Source organism: Accipiter gentilis, chromosome 32 (genome assembly GCF_929443795.1).
Source record: "Accipiter gentilis chromosome 32, bAccGen1.1, whole genome shotgun sequence".
In the NCBI taxonomy this organism is placed as follows: domain Eukaryota; kingdom Metazoa; phylum Chordata; class Aves; order Accipitriformes; family Accipitridae; genus Astur; species Astur gentilis.
This window is the reverse complement of record NC_064911.1, coordinates 3466936-3494344: the sequence shown is the minus strand read 5'-3', so window position 1 is coordinate 3494344 and position 27409 is coordinate 3466936. Positions and strand designations below refer to the sequence as shown.

The 27409-nt window shown below is 43.9% G+C and overlaps 1 protein-coding gene across 9 annotated transcripts in view; it reads left to right on the top strand.

The window, feature by feature from the left end:
• Nucleotides 1-27409, top strand: part of TIAM1 (TIAM Rac1 associated GEF 1) — a 193830-nt gene that overhangs the window by 138025 nt on the left and 28396 nt on the right. For all 9 annotated transcript variants that reach the window (XM_049835108.1, XM_049835102.1, XM_049835101.1 and 6 more), the window contains 6 exons: nucleotides 729-803; nucleotides 1848-2018; nucleotides 7624-7728; nucleotides 11541-11622; nucleotides 16810-16896; nucleotides 20460-20684. In XM_049835108.1, the coding sequence (XP_049691065.1) occupies nucleotides 729-803; nucleotides 1848-2018; nucleotides 7624-7728; nucleotides 11541-11622; nucleotides 16810-16896; nucleotides 20460-20684 (745 nt within the window). The remainder of the gene's footprint in view (nucleotides 1-728; nucleotides 804-1847; nucleotides 2019-7623; nucleotides 7729-11540; nucleotides 11623-16809; nucleotides 16897-20459; nucleotides 20685-27409) is intronic.

Genomic DNA, 27409 nt, shown 5'->3' with positions numbered 1-27409 from the left:
CATGGTCCCTGCTTCATTTTACGTACAGAATAGTTAACAGCCAAACCCAGCTGTTATCCCACATAAAGCTGTGCTGATGTGGAGCTATAAAACTTAACTTTTCAGTTTTAATTATAAGCTTCTGCTGCAGTAACAACCCTGTTTGCCTGTGTCATGCAGTCCTGTGCTGATTTGGGGTGGATCCTGTAAATATTCCCATTGTGTCGTTCCTCCTGCACGGAGTCCTGTTGATTTTGGCTCTCTGGCTTGCGCTGGGTTACCAGCTCTTATTTCATTAGAGAAGGGTTACACTGACTTGTGGTACTTGAATGTTTGCTAAGTACGTTTTGTAAGCTGGTTTAGTGCAAAACCAGCCAGAAGCAGAGTGCTGCTTCTGATTTCTCAGCCTTAGAAGAGGTGGAGAAGTGTTCATTTCCCCCACTTTACAGGTGAGGAAACTGAGCACAAAAGGAGATAAAATTTGTCCAGCTCCACCAAGAAAGTCAGCGACAGACCACTAAGCCTCTAATCTTTCAGCATGGTGCCCCATCACCAGTTTGTCCTTCACCCCCCCCTTCCCTTTTAACAAGCTGATATTTTCCTTTTCTGTGTTTTGAGATGAATGTTTTTATTTTTCAGTTCGATTTCTATGCTAGATGTTAGATACACTGTTCTCCCCTTAGCGTGTGCTGCAGACAGCGTGGAGGCACCTTCATCTTTTAAAGCAGAGTTGCTCTATTGTTCCCCAGGTGTTTGGTGAAGGAGTTGATTCAGTAAAGAAATCTCTCGAGGGAATCTTTGACGATACGGTCCCGGATGGCAAGGTAAAACACCAGCTCTCCAGCTGCCTCCTTCCCCACCATTTGCATTCAGCCTAAATGCAGCATTGACTCTGGGACATGAGAGGGGACGCAGAGCCCCCGGGAAAGGAGAGGACTCTCTGTGCACACTGTAGGGCTTGTAGCCGCTCCGGGAGGGTTTGAGCTGGTTGCCCATGGTCACAAGGGCTCACTGTGTTTGGCATCCTAAGCGCAGCTGGAGGTGCCAGACCCAGAGGGGAGTTAGCACTGCACACCAGGGAAATGCTTGCTCAGAGGAGGACCCGGATGCCGCTGGTTCTGAAAAATGGCTTCTTGTGGCTGCCATATGGGGTTTTCATAATTTAGGGTTGGCACAACTGTGAAGTGCAGGGCTTTCTCTGTTTTGTTCTCATGCACTTCTGTGAACTTCAGCGTTTGCAGGCACAGTGACAACTGCTTTCTCTTTCCCCAGAGAAAGTCAGCTATAAAACAGCATTAAGACAGGCACATTCTTCATGTAGTTGAATATGGGTTTAGCTGCATGAGCCCACTTGCAGCAAATAGAGATTCTGCAGCTCCCACTTCCTGGGGATTTATAGCTTGGAGCACAACTTGGGTGTATAAAAGACAGTAAATTCAAAATAAATGCTAAGACTTGCTATTTTGCCATTTCTGGGTATAGGAACTGTAGCATCTACAACATTTTTGTTGGATTTGGATTGGTTTACCCAGAAACACTGTGCATTTAAGTTTTGATTTTAAATCTCTTTTTATCACTATTATTTTTTGTTGTATTCCTAGCATTCCCAATAGCCATAGGGTGAAATCCCAGGAAAGGCGCGTTGCACCAGTGTAGCTGTGTGGGTGGCGTGGGAAGGCACACTTTATACTGCTCAGGTAAAACTGCAGTTTCCTGTCCAGACAAGCCTTCAATCTAGGCTTATGAATAAAATGTCTTCTCTAGAAGAGGGCTTTTTGATACAGCATATAATGTTCCTTACACTTGTTATTGATGAAGAAGGAGATCATAGTTGGCTGGTAGAGTCATAATGGGTTTTGTCTATTTAGAGAGAAAAAGAAGTGGCACTGAGCAGTGTCCATCAGCACAATCCTGACTGTGATATTTGGGTTCACGAGTATTTTACGCCATCTTGGTTCTGCCTGCCGAACAACCAGCCTGCTCTGACAGTCATCCGTCCTGGGGACACCACACGAGATGTGCTGGAAATGATTTGCAAGGTAAAGGCTGTGAGTGTGCCCTGGAGCGGGGTGAAGTGTCTACAACCCTGAGCCCTTTCAGTTGAACCTCATAGTGACTTTCTCGTATGCCAGTGCTCAGACTGCGGTGTGCTGGGGAATCAGTTGTATGTTAGATGAAAAACATGAATTACACTGAAATTTTCACGCTAGCACCACACAAATAAAAGTCCTAGCGCTGGAGCTAAACTTGGCATGGATATAGGGAGCGGAAGGCAGACTAGTTTTTGCTTTTTCCACTCTGGCCACTGTGCATGAGCCTCAGAAGTGCCCTCACACCCTGCCTCTGCCTCTGCTGCCACCTCTCATGTACCCACCCAACCACTCCCCCTCCACCGGAGACCAAGCTGTGTGCGGGACCCTTCTCCTCTCCCCATCTGCCCCCCAACATCCCGGCCCCCAGCCCGCTTCCTTTCGCTGGACACCCCACAGCATGGTAGTGCAGTTGCCCCGTCCTCGCCCGACCAGCCTGGTTCCCCCACCTCTGCCAAGCCCTCCCGTGGCCCGGTCCCTCCTCTGCCAAGCAAGCGGGGTGATCTCACCCTTTCCCAGGTGCCAGGTTGTCCTGTTTCCAGGTACCGTTTCTCCTTCCTTCCCCCTGCTGCTTCCTCCCCTCCGGCTGGCGTGGGGGAGGAGGGCACGGAGAAAACAGCAGCACCAGGAGTAGGAGAAGGTGCCTGTGTTTGTTGTCTGCATTGCGGAGTCAGGCTTGACTCGTGTAGGTGGCAGGAGAGAAGAGCGAGGAAAGCTTTTATCTACATTTCGGGGGGGGGGGGGGGGGCGGGGCTGGAGGAAAAACCACCTGGATTTCTTTGCAAGATGAAGTATCAGAGACATTTGGCCATTAAAAAGAGTTACATCGCAGCAGAGAAGTTGAAGGCTTTGACAAATTAAATACAAGCTTTCAGTTCTGGCAGCTCCATAATGTATGTTTTCTGCTAATGGGCTGACTGCAAGCTAGACCCAACTCATGTCACATGCTGTTCTGGAAAGTGAGACCTCTTTTGTACAACAACAACAGTAAAATAAAAGAAAACATTTATTACTATTAAGAGCTTAACTTTGGGAACTTTTAGAACATGTTGCATGTGCTTCCAGAGAGGGAAGGTAAGAGAAAGGCATTTGTTTGCAGTAATTATACAGTGTGCTCATCTCTCTGCCAGGTGCACTATTAAAGAGTGCTGCAGCTTATGAAAGCTCTTCATTGTATTCAGGAAAAGATGACATTTTTGGAGAGAGACATAATAGGGAAGCTGGATGACACATTATTAGTAATGATTTATTTTTAGGATTTATATTTTCCTTTGGATAAGAGTGATTAACTCAGTGGGCCAAATCCTTAGGTGGAGTAAATTGATATAGCTCCACTGGTTTCAGTAGGTACCTGCTGAGAATCTGGTCTCTCACTATGTGTTTGATTGTTGTGGGTGGTGGTGTATCAGGAGAAGGGGAGGTGGGTGAGTGTTTGTTTTTTGAGGAGATGTTATCTATTTCTTTCTTTTCTGTAACAGTTTTCAGTCTGGAAAACACTGATGGATGTCTTCCTTTCTGTAGCATTTAATAATCAATCTCTTTCTTCTGTCTCTTGCATTCAGCTCATTTTTTCCCCTTTAATATCTGATCCACATCATTTCACATCAGTTTGCCATCTGCCATCTGAGAACCAGTCAAGTTCTGGTATAGTAAACATTTCAAGATCTACATTTCATATAAACCTCTTCATGTTTGTAGATGTGGTTAAATCTATCTGTGCTATTAAACTGAGCTTGATTATTCTGTTGGAGAACATTAAGTGCACTCAAGTCATTGTAGAAAATGTGTTCTTATACTAACATTGCTGCTTTGTTTAGTTAGGTTTTGGAGGCTGCTTTGTGACACTTTTATGATTCAAGATTGGTGGGAGGAGAGTTTAAAGCATATTTTAAAGTGGTTTCTCGAAGATTTCTCCTAAGATTTAACTAATAACAGCACTTGGAAGGCAGGAAAGTCAGCGCGTGTGCATTAAATTGTTTCCCATTGGATAATACTGATGAGTGTGAATGTGTGTATATGTATTACTAACATTTGCATAATGGTATGTCTTAAAATTGAGTAGAAACACACATGCTGTATATGGATTTAGACATAGCCAGTATGGAGAGAGTAACACCAAAAATCAAGCATAGAAAACTACATGGCATTTAGTCTTTTGACTGAACTGGATAAAAAGCGAGAAGTGAAAAGGTTCTGTTTTCTCATGATTTGCATTTTTTCAGATAGACCTGTGTGAGGGCCAAGAAGCAGATTTCCCCTAGGTCCCTGGGTCTGTGCTCACCGTCTCTGAGAATTTACTTAAGCCTGATGCTCTACGGGCTTACTTTGATTTTGAGCTGGTGTTTTCCTACTGAAAAAGCTTCGGCCACAGAAGTGTGAAGCCAGAGTAATACAGTGGGATGGCTAGTATATTTCCGTGATGCTGTCATTTCAGTGCTAATGAAGGTCTTCCCCCACCAAGCTGAAAGAATATGCCTGCCCCTTGCTTTAACTAGAAAGGAGCCGAAACGGATGAATAGTTTGGGTTGTGTGCCAACCCGCTACACCACGCGTAGCCTGTTGAATCGGATCACACCCCAGGCTGTAAATTCTTCTTCACGAGCACGTCAGTTAAGCTGTCGGGTTGTGCTTTAAATTGGGTTAGCTGCTTAATTTAGTCCAGACATAGCCAGAGTTATTAGGAGAGAAATAAATAAACCAAGAACCTTATTTGGACTGCTAAAAGGTGTTTTGGGTGGTCTCGAAAGGATATTAATATCATTAAAGCTGCCCTGTTTCAGTTCCCACCTTCCTGCATATGGATGCAGCTAGACCAGCAACAAAAAAAGTGTGTTAGTGGTATGGCTTTTAGGGCAGGCTGGCTATGCCCACTTTAAGAGGACCTTTTCCTTTCACTTCAGTAGAGAAGCGTGCCCCTATTTGAAACAGTTTAACTAATGTGAAATTTTAAGGTAGACAAAGCCTTGCTGCAGCTATACAAATGTTAATTAACTAAATGGGGTGGCTCATGTGCTGCACCATCACAGCTTTAATGGAGATGAGTCTCACTGCCTGACTTTCATGGAATTGCAATGTAGTGCATGAATGGCACCCACCCCGGCTGATAGAAGAAATGAGTGGCTCAGAATGTATGTGAGTTTTATCCAGTGACCTCTTTAGACGATGCTGTGCTCAGGCGCAGTTCGGGGCTTCAGCGCAGCATTGGTCATCTTGTGTTTGGCTCCCACCCGCTCTCTAAAATGGCCAGCACGCAGGATTTTCTCGTAAGCAAATCTCCCTGCAAAGACAGGTGTGAAATTGGAGGCATGGGCAGTCGCCTCCATGCCCGATGCAGTGCCCATATCAAAGCAGCCAGAAGCCCTGTCGTTGACCACCGGGACGGCAGATCAAGCCGTCGCCTGCCTGGATAAATGCGCATCCCTCTACAACAGGTTGTGAGTTCTGGTGGCCTGGGGCAGGCTGGAAAGCATCCCTTCAGGTCTCCGCTGCAAGGGGAGGGCCTTCGGAGTCGCCGTTGGAAGCGACACGAATACCCGGCTGCAGACGGGGGCTCTCTCAATCCTGGGCTTTAGTCGATGACGTGTAGCTTGTCAGCATAGGCCTGGCTGACTAGCATGGCCTGACGCTGCATGAAATGCAGCGTGTGTATGGGAGCTTCGGCACAGGAGACCGGGAGAAGGTACACCGTGGTGGCAGGAGGAAGCTGCTGGGTTGCCTGGCTCCTTTTTCTGCTCGTATGGTTTTGCCACAAAGAATTTTTTCCCCACTGGCTTTGCTGTAAACGGATCAAGCATTTAATGGACCTTCGGAGAGACTTATCACAGACTTCTCCCTCTGGACGTGGGGTGTGCAGTCTGTAGGTTTATGTCTCCTCTGTAAGTTTTTGTTTAATGGGTGTGCAAGGCACTCTACAGTTTGTGTCTAGGGGCAGTAAACTAATCTGACCAGAAACTAATCTAGGACTCCCCTTTATCATTTCTGCACCATTAAAGCCAATTCTTCTTCCCTTTAATTTCTGGGGTGTTTGTCCTTGTGTGCGTGTAAGAGAGAAAACTAGTGGAAAAGGTCAGTAAACAATGAGCAAAGTGTGCACAATGCTTATCAAAAAAAGAAAAAAAAGGGAAGAGGGCAAGGATCTCCTGCATTAAGCTCTTTTTATTTTGGCCCTTGATAGATTTCAAATTCTTTATTTAATTATCTAGGTGTTTGTCCAGATTACAGGGGTTATTCCATTTCAGATACTCAATTTCATATAAGGATAATTTGATCTTTGAATTGGACGTATTTGAATGTAGCACTACCTAGAGTGCAGCAATAGATTTCCTTCTTATTGGTAGCTCTTTTTTATTCATGGGGTAATCTAGACTCAAAAACGTTCACTGTTCTCTGAGTGTTTGCTGAAGGGTTTGCTAGGTCAACGTGTGATCTTTTCCACAGGTCACTCGGTGTACATTACTCATCATCTGTGCTGTGTGATCAGTCAGCTGAGCCCTGGTGTATCATTGTCTTGGCTTGAACTGGATAAGCGAGGCTTTAAAAAGCATAATAAATAAGCAATAATGACATTCTTGCATGAATTTTCAGATGAGCCATTGTTTTTAGTACAACCTAGGAAACTTCAGTAATTTGCTCATATAAAATGAAAAGGCCAATGGATAAAAGCATATAATAATAGGATTTCAAAAGTGACAGTGAGGAGAATTTACCTCCTGTATTTGTGAATCACTTTGGGGCTTTTCATTAGCTTTAGTCAACAGTTTACGAACTTTGAAAGTAACTTCTGAATGACATCCTTTGTGTTTATCATAATTCTAATGTGTTTTGATTACACACTGCATTAACCTCTGCTTAAATCAAGCTTATTAATCGTGCTGAGAAAAGGTCGTTAACATCTCCCAGACCAAATGCTGTATCCTCAGCTAATTATAACTAATTCATTAAAATGGTGTGACCTGTTTCCACTGGGATGTAGTCCAGTATGCATCTCTTGGCTTCTTTTAGCCTTAAAAAGGCAGTGTATCCTGAGCGGTTTTGAATATAGAGGACATACTTTTTCTTTTTTTTTTTTTTTTTTATATTGACCTTGCTTGAAATTTACTGCATCATACTTACTCTCTAAATTATGAAGATGCTAAGAACCCCAAAACAAATAGAAAAAACTTTCCTGTTATATTTTTCTCTGTTAGCAGAACATTTCTTTTCCTCCCTGCAATTTTAAATGCCCTTTGTATACAAAGGTATGCTCTGAGTCTTCTGCTGTAATAGTGTTTGCTTATTTCTGCAATAGCATGGGAGGGAGCAGAACTGCCAGATAAGCAGAACCTGCTTAGAGTACTAGCACTGCCCTTGACATCCTGGTCAGTGGTTAAATGAACGCTTATTCCTTGGGAAGAGGAGGAGGTTCAGGTTCTTGTTCAGGTTAGGAGATCATGGGCCTCTTGTGAAAGACGGTGCTAGGGCATTTTTCTTCCTACAAGTGTCAGGCCGTTCTCTAAGTACAGTTGATGTGAGCCACTGCTTTTCTCTTCTAAAGCCTTTTCTTCATTTCTTGCAGACACACCAGCTGGATCACTCAGCTCACTACGTGCGTCTGAAATTCCTGATAGAAAACCAGATCCAATTTTATGTACCAAAGCCCGAAGAGGATATCTATGAACTGGTAATGTTACCTACTGAGCAAAATTAAATGACACTTGGTAGGACACTATTAATTAGTGTTTATCTGACATTTGTAATATGCAGAGTTCTGCTTTTTAACTTGCAATTATAGTGCTTTGCAGACCATAGCAAATTGGCCTACAGTAAAGTAATCTCTCCAAACATTTCATCTTGTTAGCTTGTGTTTGTGCATGCATGTTTCTGTGTGGAAGAGAGAGAGGAGGAACAGCCACAGGTAATGCGTGAAAGTCGCTGTAACATACATTCTCTCAAGGTTCCCTTTTTCTGTTGTTCATGTTGTCCATGGTGGTTTTAAAGACATGGTGTTGAGGCCTGAGTATTTCTTGTTCAGATCACTTTGCCTGGTTTTTTAAGAGGGAGAAATGCACAAGTAGTTGGGGTCTTTTTTTGTTGTTTGTTGATTTTGTTTTCCTAAATGGGAAGGTAAACGTTGAGGTTAAAAAGCTCTGGAGTTACGTGTGAGAATATACTTTCCTAATTGCTTCAGTTGGATGTTTTCATATCATTCATCTCAAAAGCAGACTTCAAAGGAATTTTGAAATAAGAGATTAAAAAAAAAGACCAAACAGAATTAGTGTCATGCTTTAACTCTGTGATTTTACACATGCACACTGTAAAGCTTTTTAAAGTCCTTTTCATTGGTGGCTGTTTTATTTATAAAAAGTAAAACTTTGCCAGCTATGGATGCTTTTGTTCATTTAGTAAAGAAGTTCTAGGATTTGCCATTAACACTGTCAACACAACAAAAAAAAAGAGTGAGAAAGTGCCAGTGGACTACTAAGACTGGGAAGTGAAATATAGTTGGGAAATTTAAAACTCAGAGAAGACAGATTCTTAGCTTTCATTGCCTGGAAGGACTTTGGTGACATGTCTTATGTTGAGAGGATGTAGGATTGACATAGTCATCAGTTATTGTTTATTCTCGAAAAATGAAATTAAACCAAACCTCTACAGTCAGTGGGACTGTGTACATGCTGAAAGTTTATAATATAGATAGGTGCCACAGGGTTATATCTAATGTAGTAACATTAAAACACACATTTGTGTGTTTGCTTGTGTGTGTGTGTGTGCGCGCTTGTTTCATGAGAAAAGTTGAGTTATTTAAGTGTTTAATTAAATGATTCTGGTGCAGTATGATAAAACTAATGCCTCTATTTTTGTACTTTCCTGAATAGCTGTTTGTAATATTGTCTAATGTTGATGTCACCTTGCTAGAGCTATCTTCCATCTACTAAAATGCTTTTACAGACATACATTAATGCAGAAAAGTAATTTCTTAGGATGATACTCCTTTCTCTTGCAGAACATATCAGGCATATTTACATAAGAAATGGAGATTAAATATCCATATTCCGTTCCTCTCCAAAACATTAATGGTGATGCTTTGTACACTGACCTAGTCTTTCAAAAATTCACGAGCTCAGTTTATTATGTGTTAAAAAAGTTATTAAGGGCTCAGGGAAGAGTATTTAACATTAGGTGCTATACCAGGCAGTTATACTTTAAGGACCTTTTATTATAAACTAAGTGTTGGAGTGTTTTGGCTGAAGCTTGATGTGCCAGGCTTTTTACTTTGGATAGCATGGCACTTTTAGGTGGAAGCAGGGGACCAGAGGCCTCCACAAAAATCTTGCAGGTAGGATGAGGCTGGGGTGAAGGCATTGGGGCTGCTGGAAAAGGTAGCCTTGGGAAAGGGTGCTGGGACAAGACCAAAAGTGGTGGAGGAAAAAAGGGCAAGGAAGAGAAAATCTTGAGGGGAAAAAACCCCCAAAATATTATCATCCCACAGCTGCTATGAGAAACACTATGCGGGATTGGAGCACCTCGAAGGGGCAATGCTGTTGCTGTCAGGAAGAAATCCCGTCCCCAGGCACTGCCCAGTGCCTAACAACTCCCCCGGGATGCTCCTGGAATATATTGCTATCAAACCTCCCAGTGCAGACGCCAGGTCAGAGGGGGTTTCCCCCACGAGTGCAGGGTGCCTGCGAGGCCGGCAGCTTCAGGGCGAGAGCCGCCATAGCCCAAATATGCTGCCTGCCTTTGGTGTTGGGTCGGCGGGTCCACGGGGCCCAGAAATGCAAGCAGCACCTCCGGGCTGCTGTTGGACTGGCTCTCTGCTCTGGGCAGCTCAGCTGCAGTCTGTGCATCCCAGTTATTTGCCTCCTGTTCAATAGAGGCTCTTGCCTGAAAACGGCGCTTTGGGATACAAGGCAGCAAGTGGCTCCTGTATCCCTGCGAGAGCTTGTTGGCCGTCCTCCTTGGTTCTGGTCCTGCACGCTCAGTTTAGATGACTGCCGGGATCAGACACAAATTTTGTTCTGAAAATAGTGCTATTTTTGCTCCTTTTTTTCCCTTCTCCTCTTTTTAAAAACCCTTGCTGAAATCTAGCTGAGATTTTTGTAAATGTCATTCGGTCTTTTTCAGGTTCTGAACAACACATTCCTATATTTGAAAACTGCATTTTAAAAATATTGCTAACATGGCATCCTCATTTAATTTTAGATTTTATTTTACTATATACAACCATTTAAATGGGTGTATAACTGTTCTGTAATACCTAATATTTGCAGTTAAACAGATGTGTAAGTGCTGATATAAGCAGGAGAGAAAATTATATTTTTAAGGAAACCCTTTACTAATGAGTTACTCTTCTTTTTTAAAGAAATTATTTAAATACTTGTGTCCAAACACTGATGTCACTTAGTTTCAAAATGTTAATTACTGTGAATTGCTTTTTCACACACTCATACCAGCATATAAACAAAATTAATATTTACCTGTGGGCTCTCACTCACCTGCGGGTATGATTTTTTCCAAAGACGAAAGGATGGTTTGTTACTTAAGTGCTAGCCTATGCTATGAAAAAACCAGCTTCAAACCTGCGCTGAGCCAGAGGTTTCTGGTCTGTAAAGGCTGTCTAACAAGGAATAAGTCAGGGCTGACTCCCAAAGATGTCAGCTCAGAGCCTCTAAATATCTGACTTTGTCTGGAAAAGCGGGATTTCCCTGCCTTGGGTGGGATAACAGGCCCCAGTACAAGCTCCCTTGTTCAGAGCTCGGGGCAGGACCCAGGTACAATAGCGAGCCACACAAGACAGGAGATAGTAAGTGATTTAAAAGCGCAAAATGCGTGAGCCGTGGTGGAGGTGTGTAGCCCTGCTGAGGGGTTGCTTGGCTCCTGAAAGGCAGAGTGGATTGCACCTGTGTGTGTAGGCTTCTGGGTTATTACCTAGGTGTGAATTTGTGCTGGTGTCCCAGGAAGGATGTTAATGACCATTTCAAAGACTTGGAAACATAAATGTGTTAAAGGTGAAATTTCATGCTAAGAAAATGCTGCATATCAAATCTGATAGTCTTCTAACAATTAAGAAATGTATTTAAGAAACAAAAATCCCTCTTTGTGATTTTAATGCTATCAAATAATTGAATTCCTGCAATGTCTTAACCAAATAATATAAAAACGTTAAATGATGACTACCCATAAAATATGAAAACAGGAATAGAAGCTCTGTTTCTTGTGCACTCAAAATGGTATTGACCGAGTGAAATAGATGTACCCTTGCTTTTATGATGGTGGTAGTAAAACACTGCTTCTTCCTCTTTAACTGTGTTCTGACAGTGAAGCTTAGTGACACTACTAATACATCTCACACATGTGGAGAAAAACTGATAAATAATGACCACAATCTATTTCTTCCACCTGTAATTAAAAAAAAAAAAAATCTGTTCAAAATTATTACAATTGATGTGTCCTCCCACAGTAACACATTTTTGTGATTTTTTTTCTATTCAGCTGTACAAAGAAATAGAAATCTGTCAGAAAATTACACAGCACATTCAAATAGAGAAGTCTGATGCATCCTCTGACATTTATGGTGAGTTTCTCCTGGAATTGTTTTTATTTTTCTATTAAGTCAGTTCTAGTGTGAGCAGGTTCTTGCTTGCTATTCATTGATATACCTGAAAAGCCTGTTGGAACACAATAAGAAAAACACATCTGATTCCTGTTCCATCCACAGAAGGCTCACTCCCCTGCCCCAAAGCAGGACAGTTTTATTTGTAGTGCACTGAACACTGTTTTTCCTGGTGCTCAAGCTGTAGGACGTGCAGCTCTTTGATGAGAACTACAGTGGCAGAAAGGACAAATGTTTTCTTGTTCTTGTAGTTTCTCAAAACACCACCTACAGAGGCTGTGCAACTGAGCGCCGGTGGAAAACAGCATCCTTTGCCAGTTGTCACATCTTAGATGAACGCCTGCATCGCAGCGTTCACTGGGGCCCTGCAGTGAGGCTTGGGAGAGGGCTGCGGCTGTGGCTTGCCGCTGCTAGCAGGCTGGAAGGCTTTCCACCTCCTCACTCCTTCCACCAAGCATGATGGTAGGGATGCAGCCAGGAGCATCGCTGTGGGTGGGAGGCATCTTAAGGTCTGCGGCCGGGCAGCCGTCCCAGGAGAGGCTGCTTGGCCCCTTTCCCCACCTGCCAGGGGCACGCAAAGTGGGTGCCTGTCTCGCCTTGACGTTCCTGAGGCTGGGGGAGCCTGGCCTCAGTGCACGCCCAGCCCTCGAGGATGCCCCATGGACTTCTGGAGCCAGAATCTGACATATACAGATCTGTGCATAAAACATAAAGCAGGGGAAGTCCTCCCTGTGTAATTTCAGCAAAATCCTTAATCTTCACGTGGGGGTGGTCATATTTCTTAGCTTTCAAGTATTTCAAGTTACAGACCTCCAGCCTGGTGAGTTTGCCCTTTGGTCTGGCAATTACAGTTCTGTAGTGTATTTTAAAGTTATTTGTGCAACCTACCCTGCAGGAAGCCAATTTGCATCGTTTTACTGTTTATCTAAATATTCTGTTTTATTGACTAGAATAATTCTGAATCCCCAGACTGCTTACTATACGGCTGCAGGCCATTTGAATATTGAGCTCTGCTACAAAGTAGTGGTACTGACTGCAGTTTGAATATTGAAGGCCTAAGAAAGAAATATTAACCAGCACAGCGACAGCCCTAGGTTCAATAATTATGCTGTGCCTGAAAGCACTGCAGGAGTTATGGGTATCGTCGCATTTCCTGTTTATTTCTTTTTCTTCTCTTTTCTTAAGCAATAGATGGGAAAGACCATGAAATGCACTGTCATGTCCTATGAAATGAGCTCAGCTGTGTGAGACATGGGATGTGTCTGTTCAGTGGCTCCAACCCTGCAGGGAGTGAATGCTAAATGCACCCCAAAAAAGCTGACTTTGCTCTCATTGAAAGAAAATGGGAAAACTTACTTTGACTTTGAATGGCAGCAGAATTTCTGTAGTCTGTATGTGTCTCATAGGAACAGTACTATGTGTTCATACAGTGACAAGTGTGTGCTGAAATACGTGTGTGTGGGAGCAGAGGTGAAGTGTTGGTCCTGTCTTGGTGCTGGGGAAGGCTAGGGTTCTTCCCGAGATCCTTTCCCATCCTGGATGTTAGGTACATTTGAGGTTTTAGTTATTTTAATCTCTTTACAGGATTAGCATTGCCAATACGTACTTTTACAATCCAGAGAGAAAGATACAGCACATTCGCAAGCTATGGCAACATGAAGATCAGAGCTTTAAAGTTTCAGCATAGGTTCTTTTTAACAGGGTTGCTTAAGGGTTCTTGCTACTAGTTTTGTTTTGAAAAGAACCTAAATCAATAAAGTGACCTCACAGTCTCCAAGCATCTAAGCACCTGCAAAAGTCTTTGTGTGAGCAAGGCTGCTTTTGAAATTAGTTCTCAGTCAGCTGGGCAGCACTTGGGGCTCAGCCGCTCACAAGCACTTCAGCACGTGCTGGGAACAGGGTCAGAAGCCAGTGCTGCAACCGATGTCTAGGGCGCTAAGGGACTTTTTATTCTGATGATTACTTGTTTTTTCTGTGCAGCTTTATTCAAGCCTTCTCATACTTCTTGCCCATTTTAAAAACATATGTCCAAATTGCCTGTGCCTTGATTCCTCCAGCAGAACTAGAAAAGTCTTCATTTTGAAAATGGATGAGATTATGAAAATCATTAGTGACATCACCTGTTGCGGTTGCTAGTATTCCAGCTATAGCAATAATAATACTACTACTTGTAAATCACCTTGAATTTTCAAGATACTTCACAAGCAGCTATTCATTAATCCTGACAATGTAGACTTAGTGCTGTTATCTCCATTTAACAGACATGGTATCAAAGGCAGGGAGGTGAAATGCTTTCACTAAGGGTGCAATTAAGACAGGCCAGTTCAGCTCACTAGCCTGGCAGAAAGATAATAAAATAAGTTAATAGCTGTCTGCTGGCTTTACAAGCTGTTTTGGGCCAGCTAAGAGATCCTGGTGCCAGGGAGTGGGCAGAGGTGCTCCTTCAGGTGTTAGCAGGCCTTTGGAGCAGCTTCGCCATCATGCCTGAGCATACCATGAGTTCAAGCGATGTAAAGAGGACAGAGCAGAGTGTTTCAGGGAAAGCTCACCTGGGAACATTTTGTAGTGTTTCTACTCCCACCAGCATGCCTGTGGTAAGAGGCACTCCTGAAGTGTCTGGCCAGTCTGATGGACCTTGCCAGCGTTACATTTGTCAATGTGAAGCTGTTGCTGATGCTTGGGCAGATATGTTCTTGCCTCTTTCACTGGTACCAGCCTCTTTGCAAAGGTTGTGTGGGCAGGAATCAGGGCACACCAGCAGTAAGAACCTATTGTTTGCAGCTGCTGTGTGTACCGGGAACATACTGGCATTTTTGTTAGCAACTGCCTACCTCAGGGGGCTGAGGTAATTTTCTGGAGGCGGATTTGTTCAGGTATTGTGCTGGTTTGGTGAGGCCATGTGCTCTCATAGATGCAAACTTTTATTCTCCTGTCATCAAAACTTTGCAGTGATGAAAAGGGTCTGTCTGGGTCACCACCCATCTCTTCGCACCTGTGTTTCAGAGTCCATGCACAGTTTGATAATAATCTTTTTGGCAGTGATGCCAGCTTATGCAATCGCTGTCACTTCCACCCACTCCTGCCATTCCTCTCATGCAATGCTAGTACACGTGTTCATGTGGAGCACCTGCAGAATTCAGCAAGATGGAAACTGTACATTCATACTATACATGTGTATATACAAACTACACATACATATACACACACACACACACTTGACTGAGGTATTTCTCATCTGGATGAGTTCCCTGCTCTGCTTTATTGCATGGCAGTGAAAGCACTGGCACTGGCACTGCGGTGGGACAGGCACACTACTAAAGATTGTTTACAAGATCCAACCACTACCACAACTGCGGAAATAAACCAGTTTATCTATGGTTGGGGTATGGTCACATACCCTGTCCATAGAGGTGTTAGGTGTCTTTGTGAGATGACCATTTCAAGGCTGTTGCTAGTTGCCCATCTCTCATTTCTTAAAGCTGATGACAACATGTGATGACAACATGTGTAAATTGCTCCTTACACCCATTCTGCCAGTAATTACTGCTCAGGATTTAAGGGGGGGGGGGGGGGGGGGGCGGAGTTGACTGAAAGATGAATTAAAAAGCAGCTACACATGCACTTAGCCCTGACAGATTGGAGGAGGCAGAGGTCTTCTCATGGAGGAGAATGGGAGCTTGGGACTGCTTGGGCATGCTAATCTCTTCACAGTTAGCCACTTTGAGAAACTGAGTTGCAGCTCAGCCTTGTTTTGACCTTATGATAGTTGGCTGCAAAACAGCGTTTCAGTTGCAAAAGGGTGATGGTATTAGTAACTGATAATTTGTGCTGACTCAAACTGGAGTCTTGGGCATGCTCCACTGTGCTTCTGGTTAATGGTTTTCCAGGTAGGCTTTGTGGCGATGACAGCCAATAACTACTATATTTTACAGCTGCTCTTCTGTTTAGTCGAGAGTTTTTCCTCTCTGCAAAAGTTGGGGTGTTGAGTGAGCTTCACAAATTTCATTTTATTCAGGCTGAGGAGCTCGCATACAGATTCCAAGTAGCTCAGTAAGTCAGGAAGGGCCATATGCTCCTCGCTTCTAGACTGCTGCATTCTTCCCCCTCCTTTCTTTTTTTTTTTAAAAATCATGGATGAAAAAATAACTTCTCATCCATAAGCATCAACTTGAAGGGAGTCCTAGAATCAGAATAGGCTCCCAGCACATCTGCTTCCTCTTGGCTGGTGGCTGATTCCATGTCAAACAAGTGTCTCCCCCCAGAGGTTTGTAAATGTTTTTCTAGTCAGAAAAAGAGAGCAAATGGTTGCCTACACCCATTTAGGGAGTAATGAAGTTTCAGAAAGGCAAATGTTCTGCTTTAGATATCTCTCAACAGTAAATAAACAAACCATATTTAACTAACCACATTGTATTTCCTTTACACATTGTTATCTTGCACAGTGTCAAACACAAATGGCAAGAAAATCACCAAAACCAAACATAATGGTACCATTTGCACTGTTTAAATTAAGGCTGTGTCAGTACTTCCATTATAAGGCTGTTATGTGGGTCTCTAACACAGCTAGGAAATGTGCACTGAGCTGAGACTTGGCAAATAACAGGTTGTGCCAGGAGCAGCTGAGAAAAGAAAGAGGAAAAGGGAAAGTGACATTTTTACAAACTTGTCCAGTCCAGGAATTTCAAAAAGCAGAAGTTGGCATTCTGCTTTAGCAGGAGCTGTTATGCCTTTTCTGAGTTCAGGATGGCATGTCAGCCATAGCTCTCCTTTTCTTGGCTTTTGTTGGTTTGGGTCACAAACCACAGCTCTGTGCAGCTTTTGTCTGCAAACAGCAAAACTTCTTGAAGTGACCTTTTGTGGCAAGAGAATTGCAAGTCTGTTCCAATGTTTTGCAGCTCTGGTATCCTCAAATAAAGCTGTAGATGATTTCTTTATAAACTCAGAAATTCACTTCCGTTTTTTGTTAAAGCCACTTTCATTTTTTAACTTTCCCTTTACGTTTGTGAGGGTTTGTGGGGAAAGGAGAAGGGAGAAATTCCTGACTGCTCACTGCAGGGACAGCACAGCGTTACCTGTAGTGTGTGCAGTTGTTAGGACATGCTGGAAGTGGTTGGCTTTTTCTAACTTTCTCACTGGGTATCTCCCTAGGTTTCTCTCTGTCTTCCGTGGAAGAAGAAGGGATTCGTCGGTTGTATGTGAATAGCGTCAAAGAGACAGGCCTAGCTTTCAAGAAAGGTAAAAGACTTTGTAACGTGCTTTTGTTATTGTTTGTTTAATCCTGGTATAGACCATGTACTTGTGGGGGTGGGAGCTTTACGAACACACCAAACGAGGGTCCCAGTCCAAAAGAGATTGTGGTCTTTTGGGAGGAACCTGAGGTACTGAATACATGTCTGTTCTGCTCTTGGGATCAGCTATGCTATATAGTCAACCTCTTTTAATTTTGAGTTGCTAGATATGTAGCAGGGTCAGTATGTCCCTTGCAGCTAGAAAGACGAGGAGGGGCCCTCTCAGGTCAGTCACTGCAAGATAAACAGGTACACTAGAAATCATCATAGTGCTCTCTGTGGCTGGGCTGACTGCCTCTAGTTTTGCTTCCAGCCGTTGCAGGAAGCATGACAGCACTTGGACCAGAAACTGGCAAAGATAACTAGGCTGCCAGGCTTATCCCAGGGCAGAGCAGGATACGGTTTAACTGCAGCTTACCCAAGCTGAGGTCAACACTGACACTGCCATGCCCTTACTGCTTTTCCCATTCATTGCCCTTTCCAATGTGCTGGCGCTGCTGCTCATGCAGTTACAGGATGGGCTGGTCAGGGAGATGGGCATCTGAAACCTAAACAGATTTTAAAGTATAACATGGGGAGCATGAAGAGTGAGAAGACTCTCATCTCTTCATAATCCAGTCACTGTCCCTGGAGGTGTTCAGAAAACGCATAGATGTGGCACTTCAGGACATGGTTTAGTGGGCATGGTGGTGTTGGGTTGACAGTTGGACTCGATGATCTTAAAGGTCTTTTCCAACCTAAACAATTCTATGGTTCTATCATCAATGTATGCAGAGTCCTCAAAAACACCTTCAGAGTTTTCTTAGCAAGTGGTTATATGGTCTTGCAGACCTTATTCAACAAGTTAGCTGTTGCCAAAAGCAATGGGGGCTGGTCTCCCCTAAACTGTGCCAGCCCTTTGCCTTGTGCTGACCCTGGCACTCTGCTAAGCCAATTCAGCTCACTGTCTTGATAGAAGACTGCCGTGGCAGAAATGCGTGGCTGGTTTTCTGACCGGCTAGCAAATCGAGTTGGCTTGTGTTGCAGTGAACTGAGTGGCAGAAGTGGCACAGTAGAGGGACAGGACTGCACAGACAGAAACTGGGAAGGAAGAAGCAGCGTGCAGGGGAACGGTTCTGGCTGCTGGGAGCCTGGGGTTTCGCTCAGTGGTAGCCTCTAACTCTAACTTAAGAAACCACGTAGGTGGTTCTGGAGGCTGCTGCGTATGTCTATTAAGCTTGAAAAGGTCATCTTTCTCTTGCCTGTCCCTCCTCACCCACCTCAGCCCCATACGATTCCCTGGCTGACAGGATGTATTCTGCCAGAAGCCCTGAACGTGGGCTGGGGGCGGCTTTCTGCCAGCCTGCCACAGGGAAATAAAACCATGTGGGTTTCCTGTGGGGAGCAAAGAGAATGTGACAAGGAGGGTGGAGGGGTTTTAGCAGGGCTTCCTTATTTTGCTTTTAGTTAATGTTTGAACAATTTAAATGAATGCATGAACACAGACTGCCTCCTGTGGGGCTGAAACGCTAAAACATGCTTTCAGTGATATGTTGCTCTTCATAATTGATATAAAAAGCCACTTCTGTATGAACAGTATTTGGCAGGATATTGTGACAAGATACTCAGAGTTAGCAGAAGCAGGGAGGAAAACTTGCTCTTCCTCCTATTATTTACATGCATGTTTGCATGATTGCACTTCCTACAGTAAGTTTAACCAGATGAGATACAGTATTTCATTTTCAATCTTTTCTCCAATTAGAAAACTTAAATTTTATTTTCTCCTGATAATTGTTATGATTTATTTTTTCTGTTGGTCTGTGTTAGCTAGACCATTGTTGGAATTTGAGGTGCTTGATTGTACTGAGATAGACATGATGCTTTATTCCAAATGATTCAAGACAAGGATTACAAAGAGTAGATGAAGCCCCAGATATGATGTTTATGGTTGCAGGCATATTAATGTGCTACTATTATAAGATGGCATCACTAAGTAAAATAAATGAAATAATGAGAAATGCTTGACTTGCCTTGTTTTGTCCTTGTTTCAAATATGATTTTATGGTCCATTTACTTTGTAGCTATTCTATCTAGTTCATTTTATTCTCTCTGAAACTGCACACCACAGTAGAGTTTCTGGGCACAATTACATGCATTTAGAAAGATCTCAGTTTTCCTTAAGAAGACTGAAGCTCTTTAGCCTCCTCCCTTCCATGTTTCTTTCTTGAATGCGGGTAGGTAATCTGTTCCCTGGAGGATGCAGCTGAGCTCTGCTCGCAGCTCAGGCTCATTGAGTGAGGCCTTTCATCTGGGCTTTAAGGGTGGCAAGACTCGTCCTTCGCATGATTGCCCAGCCAGAGGACTGCATGGCATGAGGGCAGGTCATCCCCACAGAGCAGCCCTTTCGACCTGTAAATTTCAGCTTTCATCCCTGTAAATGCCAGGACGGAGAGAGGGATGCCACAACAGTCCCATTGGAGGGCCGGTGGCCATTGCAGAGTATGTGTTCCCACCGGCCATGCCCAGAGGGCTGGCTCCTGGGGAGATGTCTGTGGGGGACTGCCAGCGTCACCCTCAAGTGGATGCAAAAGCTGCGGCGGCAGGAGCAGCTCTGATGATCAGGGCTGTCAGCACCAGCATGCCCTGGTGCGCTGCTGCCTGCCTGACCCTAAAGGTTATTTGGGATTAAACCCTGGCCCAGCTTGCTGTTGTTAGTCAGAGAGTGGGCCCGGCTAGCTGAGGGGAAGGTCAGGTCTCCTGCAGCACCTCGGAGGGCTGCACGTCATCTGTCAGCATCGCTGTGTTGCCCCTGAAGTGAGTGGAAGTCAGCTGTTTCCTCTCTGCAGATCCCCTTTTCCCTCGGGCGCTGGTACTATAAATAACTCCTGAAATCAGATTGGAAAAAAAACATGACTAACTTACCAAGCACTAAAATTTGCCTTTTGAAGATCTGTGTGCTAGGACGTGATTCAGACCGGGCCAGAGAGGAGGTTATCTGAAGTCCTACACCATACACCTGAGCTGAGTGGGAAATGTTTTTTTCTCCTCCTAGGTGTATGGGTAGGTGACCACTTCAAATAAAAGCCTTCACTTATATGGAAAGTTAAAAGCAAGAATCAAGGCAGCCCAGCTACTCCATCCTTTCCCCGTCCTGTGTGCCATGCCTCAGAAGTCTGACTCTGTCCTTCAGTATGTATTTGTTTACAACCAATGTGTTGCGTAGGGTGGCTTGCTGTACAGCAGCTGTTCCCTTGCAGAGTGACATGAAGAAAAAGGGGATATCTCGTTGCTGGTACGTTGTGAGGGACTTCCTGGGCACCGTGCTCTAAGGATGGTACTGGAGTACCAGCCTGACAACAGATCTAGCAAAAGTCCATCAAATTTCAATATAATTTGCAGTCATAAATGTTTACATTATGTCTAGACATAAAACTGCCTGTAACTTCATAAAGACCCATCTGAGGTCCTTGATGTCTGTGGGTAACAGAAATGTTACTGTGCAAGTCTTACCCGTTCCTTTCTGTGTTGCAGGCCTGAAAGCTGGCGATGAAATTGTGGAGATTAACAAGAAAGCTGCTGAGGATCTGGACTCAGCTTTGCTGAAAGATGCCCTTGTTCAGCCTTCGCTGTGTCTTACTGTGCGCACCTATCCTGAGATAGAGGAAGGGCAGAAACTAATGCAGTCACCACCACGTCGCTTGGAAAACCCATCTGACTTGAGTGACAGCACACTGGCATTTGCTGGGAGCAACCAAGGTATTGGGTTCAGTGCAGAAATTACCAGGAGGAAGATTCATGCCTACAATGTGCTGGTGTAATGCCATTGATCCCTGCATGTAACTTCCATGGTGGAAGTGAGGAATTACAGTCTGATTGTGCTGGTCAGATAATATGTGGGAGCTCTGGCAGCTGTAAGGTATAATCTGCGGTAGCAATGAAAGATGACTGTGTACGTGGTTAGGCTGTGAAACGTGTGTCATTGCCAAATGCATGTCACATCATCTAGCTGTGCCTACAGCAAGTCGCAGAACTAATTGCTCCCTTCTGGGCGGCTCAGGAGGTGCCTTTACCTCTGGATTTGCCCACAGGATATACGTATGGCAGGGAAGGAAGAGGGGATAAGCATCATCCTCTCTGGGATTAGCCAGGAGCACAGGAGCACTGTGTGTTTGATGAGACACATAAATAACTCACAAGGACAGTTCAAAACACCCTAAGGTAGCGATTGACATTACAGCTAAACGTATGTAGCTGGTCCCACAGCACACTGTGGTGGAAGGGGCATTCCTGCCCACTACGCTGCCCTGTTCAGAGAATCCCTAGCAAATGTGAATTGTTTGCCACTAGTTCAGCTTCCTGAACCAGCTGAGGACAGCCACCCATGCTGGGATAAGAGAAATAGCTGCAGAAGAGCAGGACTGTCTCCTTGGCGGTTGCTAGCCATTACCTCTGTAAGACAACAGTGTTGGAAATTGCACTGGGATAGCAGGAAAGCTCCAGCACCGTGTCTCCTCTTAACTTGCCTGCTTAGTCAAGTCTTACTTGCCCCCCTATACTTGGAAACAGAAGAGGATACTGGACGTACCTGCTTGCTTTAGTTTCTTGGAATAATTTAAAATAAAGGAAAAAATAATAGAATGGCCAAAAAGAAGTAGTTTCTACATAATCAAAACTATTCTGAGCTGAGGTAAATTTTGATTTTCAGTCAAAAGTAAATGGTGTCTGAATATGTCAAAATACTTTGTTTTCTCCCCAAAATAAAGGTTTCAGAAAAGTAAAAATAATTGTTTTGACAACTATGAAATGGTTTTGTTCTGGGCATTTGGAGTAAAAAGCTGGAGTAGGAGCAGGGCTGTTAATGAACTTCGCCGATGTTAAAGTCAGCCTTCTCCCAGGACGTGTCTGTCTGCTGCAATCACTCGGTGTAGGGGTTTCTGGGATGAGTCTGGGTGCAAACTGGAGCTAACCCAGGAGCAGTGTTGAGTGCATTAGCATAATGCTGAGCTGGAGCAAATGAGCCACAGTGAAAGATAGTTTGCTTGGGCTCAGGACCAAGCTGACTCACGTCTGCCTGCAAAGGGTCAGGGAGGTACAGCCTGCCTTTCAACGTTTCTGGATGCTGCTCTGGTTTTGCCTAAAATATTTACTGAAAGTGATCTAGCAAAAATGCCATTGTTCAGGTGATGGAAACATGTAGTGGGGAAAGGAGAAGCTGACCCCTAGTCTGACTTTGGGGAGTGTGATACTCATAGCAAGTGGAATAGCATGAACAAGAAAGCTTTAAACCAGCTTATTGCAAATACCTCTGAGGGGACTGATAAAAGCAACCTCATGTAAGATGTGGGATAAACCCCCAAAGGCAGTTAAAATTAAACATTTTCAGAAGTACATTTTCCCCTTTTAATTTGCATTGAACTTTTCCCAGTTAGGCTTTTGTGCTGAAAAATTGAGCTCATCTTGAACATTTTTATAGCTGGCCACAAGATGCCCCCATTTCCTACTTAACAACAGCTCTTCACAGGGCCCCATCCTTTTGTCCTTGCCTGTGCTTTTTCACCGACACGCCGAGTGCTGAGTCCTTGTACCCTTTTCACTTTTCGCTGAAGTGAGTGTCTGCCCTGGGTGCAAAGAATTGGGAACTGGGACTTTTGTATTTACACAATGTAGTGATTTCTAGGGGAGAGCAGTCACATTTCGTAACACAGGGTCTCAACAGCTCGTCTCAACAAGCAGTTTCTCTGCCACTGTCAGTTCTCTCCATCATTATTTTGAGGCACTTCGAGGGGTCCTTTTCCTTGCTGAGGGTGAGATAGTGCGTGGTTTGCCAAATGTGTCTGAAGAGCCTAGCATTTGCCTTTTAACATTGTCCAGTAATAACCTTGCGTGCCCCATGTGAAATGAAGACATAGGATTTGGCTGATGGACGTGTCATGGCAAAATCAGACCTCCCGCCTCTGCTGCTTTGTAGACACGACTTCCTTTGTGCTGCTCTCAACTGGAGTCATGTCCTCCTTTGAAAGCTTCTCCCAGGCTGGGTTTTTGTGGTGATCGCAGTGGTGTGGAACGGCTGCTTGTTTTTCCATGTTCTGCAGCGAGCATTTGAACTGTCTGGTGGGCCAGAGTACCTCCTTCTTAAATAGCTCCCTAGGACTTGGCCTCAGCTTCGGGGCTTCCTTTTCCCTTCAGATTTCTCTCGGTACAGCTGCCCTTCACTTTTGGTGTGCTGTAGTCAGCTCCTTCACTCTCTTTCAGGTGACAGGCGGCACAGAAGCTAGAGCTCTCTTGACATTTGCTTTCCTTCAAAACACAGCAAACGTTGAGGTGGGAATTGCCCTCATTCCTCCTCAAAGGGGGAAGAATACTTCTTTAACCAACAGAAGCAACACATTAGCACATCAGCAGATATGCAGGCGTCTCTGGCAGCTTGTGAAAGTGCCTCTAGTTGCCATATGAAATATGCCTCTGAGGAACAACGTTAAGATGGTGTTTAAAGCTAAACAATGCCGATGCTCTAATTTGGGATGACTTAGCCTGAGGTGGGAGTAAAATCAAGGATCTGCACCCAAGTGAGCGATTGGGGGGCACGTGTTTTGATCTTGCCCATCAATTTCTCGCTATTTAGGTGTTTCTAGAACACAATGTTTTACTTAAGCCTTTCTTCTTCTGGCCCTGTGCTTTTTCAGGGATTCATTACATAAATTGAGATCCATGTGAAATTTTAAAAAGGAGTACATGCTTTTATTTGGGACATTGTGGCTGTGTCTTAGATTTTTTGGTCTTGGCTCCACAGCTTCTTGTAGAGAGCAGTCAAGTATGAAATACCACTGACCCATTTATTTGTGTCCTCGTTGATTACTGGCAGTTTGGCTGGCTAGACAAATCAGCTCAGTGATTTCTGTTGCATGCTTTATTTAGAGCATGCAGATCTTTTCTTCAGTCCTGAACTAGTGTAGCCCCCCCTTTCAGCAGGGGGGTGAAACACTGCTGGGCCAGAATGCCAGCAGGTATAAATCACCCGTATGCACATCCATCCTCTAGAAATTCAGGGTTTGGTTGACCGATCATGCTGATGTCCTATCATTATCTTCTTCACTAGCAATTCTTCATTGGCTGTGAAGGCAGCAAAGGGTAGATATCTTGTGTGAGGCAAATCATATGGTGTGTTTTCAACAGAAAGCTGCTGTGTTACCTTTTTTTTTAAGGAAGCTTTCCTAATGCTTTATTACTCAGTGGGGGTCTTCCAGGAGCAAAGCGGGGCTGTGTTTCTGGGATTTGACCTCCCTGAAGTGACTGCCAGAGCTCCTGTTTAAATACGACATCTCTTACAGCTGTTTTATTGTCTAGAAGTACCTTGTATATACTGAGGTTGGAGCTAGAGCTGCAAATCAGCTCTGTGGCAGCAGTTACTTCATTGTGTTTACTTAAAAGGTTATTCTTGAAGTGACCTTGGATTTTATATCTCTAATTGATGTAAAGAATCTCATCTTGGGTATGATACATACTTTCCCCTAGGAATTAGCACTGCATCAGGCTTGCAGAGCCACAAGTTTTGTTCCTTTCATCTATTATTGTTTTTCCTGGCTTTCAGTCTTCTCTCCTACTAATGCAGTCTGCATAAATCTGGTTGAGGAGGACTAGCTCTCATTCTGTCTGGAGCCACACAGCATGTTTTCCTTATTGCCTAAAAGGATCAGTGAGAGCTGTCTCCTGTCCCCATGAGGAGTGTGTTTTTCTCCTCATTCTGCTCCACGCAATCCAGGGAATGAGAGGCTGAAAGCTGTAAACACAGAATTGCATCTCCCCCAAATCATAAATAAGGTATTTTTTATTAGAAGGGGATTTGGGAATGGGAGTAGTATCCATATTTGTTTGTGGTCTCCCCACAATTCACTACCTTTTTTCACTCTGGGGTAGAGTTTCTGAGGTTTATGCTTTGCATGCTCCTGTATTTTGGAGACCTCTAGCATGAGGGATAACTCTGCAGGGATAACTGTGAGCTATATAAATCACCGTGCAGAAGGTATAAATGATAAAAAAGGAAGTAAACCCTGATTTGAATGGGTATATTAATCTTCTAGATATGAAGCAGCTAGCTATTTTTTAGGAGTCTATTATTTTGTTATTCAGAAAACAGGAGAACCAGAGGCTGAAGTTAACACACACTCTAAAGACTATGCTATAAAACTAAAACAAACTTTCATTGCACTATAAGAATGGCCACTATTTTTCATTCCATCTTTGTCCTGTCACAGTCCCCTTAGGCTAAGTAATTTGGATTTCAGAAGAAGCTGAGACTAACAGTAACCTTAATTTCTTCAGGGTTATTTTCCTGAGGCAGACAACTAATTTTATACCTTTTGTAGCACGTTAAAAAATATTGTAACCATTCAGTACTTGATATAACAAGTCCTGGGGCATTTACTGCAGCAGCAATCTGAGGGTCCTGCATATAATTAGAGACATGCAGAACTGTTGTTCACAAGATCTATTTTCTAAGAGCTTAAAAGCCAAAGCTTAAGGATGTTGCTTCAGTCAGAATTGCATTCAGAGGTCTCATTCCTTGCTTTTCTAAAGACTGCCTGAGCTGCAGTTGAAATAAGCAGCGTGGCTATTAACACGTTAGCTTTTGCATTGCGGCTTTGGGTTTCTGACCCTTCCTGTTGTAGCTGCAGTGAGCATACCTGCTCTTGGCCTTTCTCATCTTAATATTCTCGCTGTGTTGCCGCTCCCCCTGCCGGCTCCGCCAGCCCGAGGCTACAGCATGCTACTTGCAGAAGAAAAGGCTATTTTTTCTCTTCTCAATGTCCCTGGTTTACAAGGTCCCTGAGCACATGCTTCATTTTTAAGGCTACGAAGACTCCTGTTTATTCCAAAGGGGCTACTCAAGCGTATTACAGGTGTTTGACTAGGCTGCTGACCTGGGGAGCGTGAAAAGTGACTGTGGTATGGTTGGTACAGGGAAGGTTACACTGAATCTGCATTTTTCCCAAGAAGAGTGAATGAACTGAATGATGTTCAGCATAAATTTCTCTGTGTTTGCACAATTTATTACCTAGTTGAACTGGAAAGGAAGCAACAGAGTTCTGTCAAAAGGGAAAGCGAATTATGGGTCTTGTTCTGTAACTCTCCAGGAAAGGCAGAACTCCACAGTTTGTTCCTGTACTGTTCTCTGACTGGACCTGTGGTAGTTGTAGCTGGGCTTTACAGGTCTTTGGAGATGTTATCAACTCTGTGGGTTTTCCCAATGGGACAGAATACCCCAGTGCAAAAATGATGTTTTCTTCTTTTATGTTTCAGTGTTTCAAAGCTAACCAGAATTTTGTAAAAAAGAAAAAAATGCATGCTTAACTTTTTTATTGTGGATTTATAGATGAAATTTGGTCTCAAATAAAAATTTAATCTGAGAGATGGTTCCCTAACAATTTGTATTAAAATTGTTCCATTTATGACAGGTTCTCTTTTGAAAGGTATTCCATTGTCATAATGGGGCCGTTCCCCAGCAGCATTTAGAAATGACACTTTCTGTTTAAGAAAGTTGCTGTTGAACTGCCCAAGTGATACCCTTTTCTTTTAAGACCACAGTCAAACATGAGCTGCTGAAAGCACTTGGCTGCTGGAACCTTTGCAGCACTTCTCGCAGGAGCACAGACACCAGAGTGTCTTGGCTGGGATTCAGCTGGGGTAGTCGCATTCTGCCTGGTCCATATTTCTTCCACAGTTTCAGCTCAGATGGGGGTCAATCCTTATTTCCCACTGAAAGTCATTAAGCAATCACTGTATTTGACTTCCAGGATCGCCGAGTTTCATTGGTGAAAGAAGTACAGAGGAGTACGATGCACCTTTTGCAGAGAGGGAGCGGTGGCAGGCGGGCAGGGAAGGACACCGGGGTGAGCTTCCTGGTCCCTGACACTTAATTGCTGGCTGGCTGCAGCAGTCCCAGAGCTCTGCCTCAGTCGTACAGCGAGGTGTTGTGTGGGGCACTGAGATGTGTAAAACAACCTGCTTAGGAGACTAAGGCTCCTTAAAGTTACAAACCAAAGCTTTCAACCATCCGAGCCCGCTGTTGCTTCTGACCCACAGCACGTAACATGCTGGCAGATGGCTGCCCTTGCCAGCACTTCCCTGTTGCTGCCACTGAGAGGGCTAAATTCAGTATTGCCTATTCCACATACTCAGAAATAAGGCATCGAGATGCAGGTTTTTCTGATATGTATGCTGCTTTTTGTGTTAGTAGGATGCGTACTTCTGAGCTTTGCACCACAGCTGACAGAGCTTGGCTAGGAATATTTATTTCCACTGCATTAAAAAAACAAATAATCTGGCACCAAGAAGTGGGGTTTAAGAGTAGTACCAAATATCATGGAAGTCTCATTAAAATCCTGAGCGACAGCAACCCTGCAAATTGGAAGCAGCAGCCATGGAAAATTTTAGCCAAGTGTTGGCATGGTGCTTAAGCTTTACGTGATGCTCCAGGCCTTTAA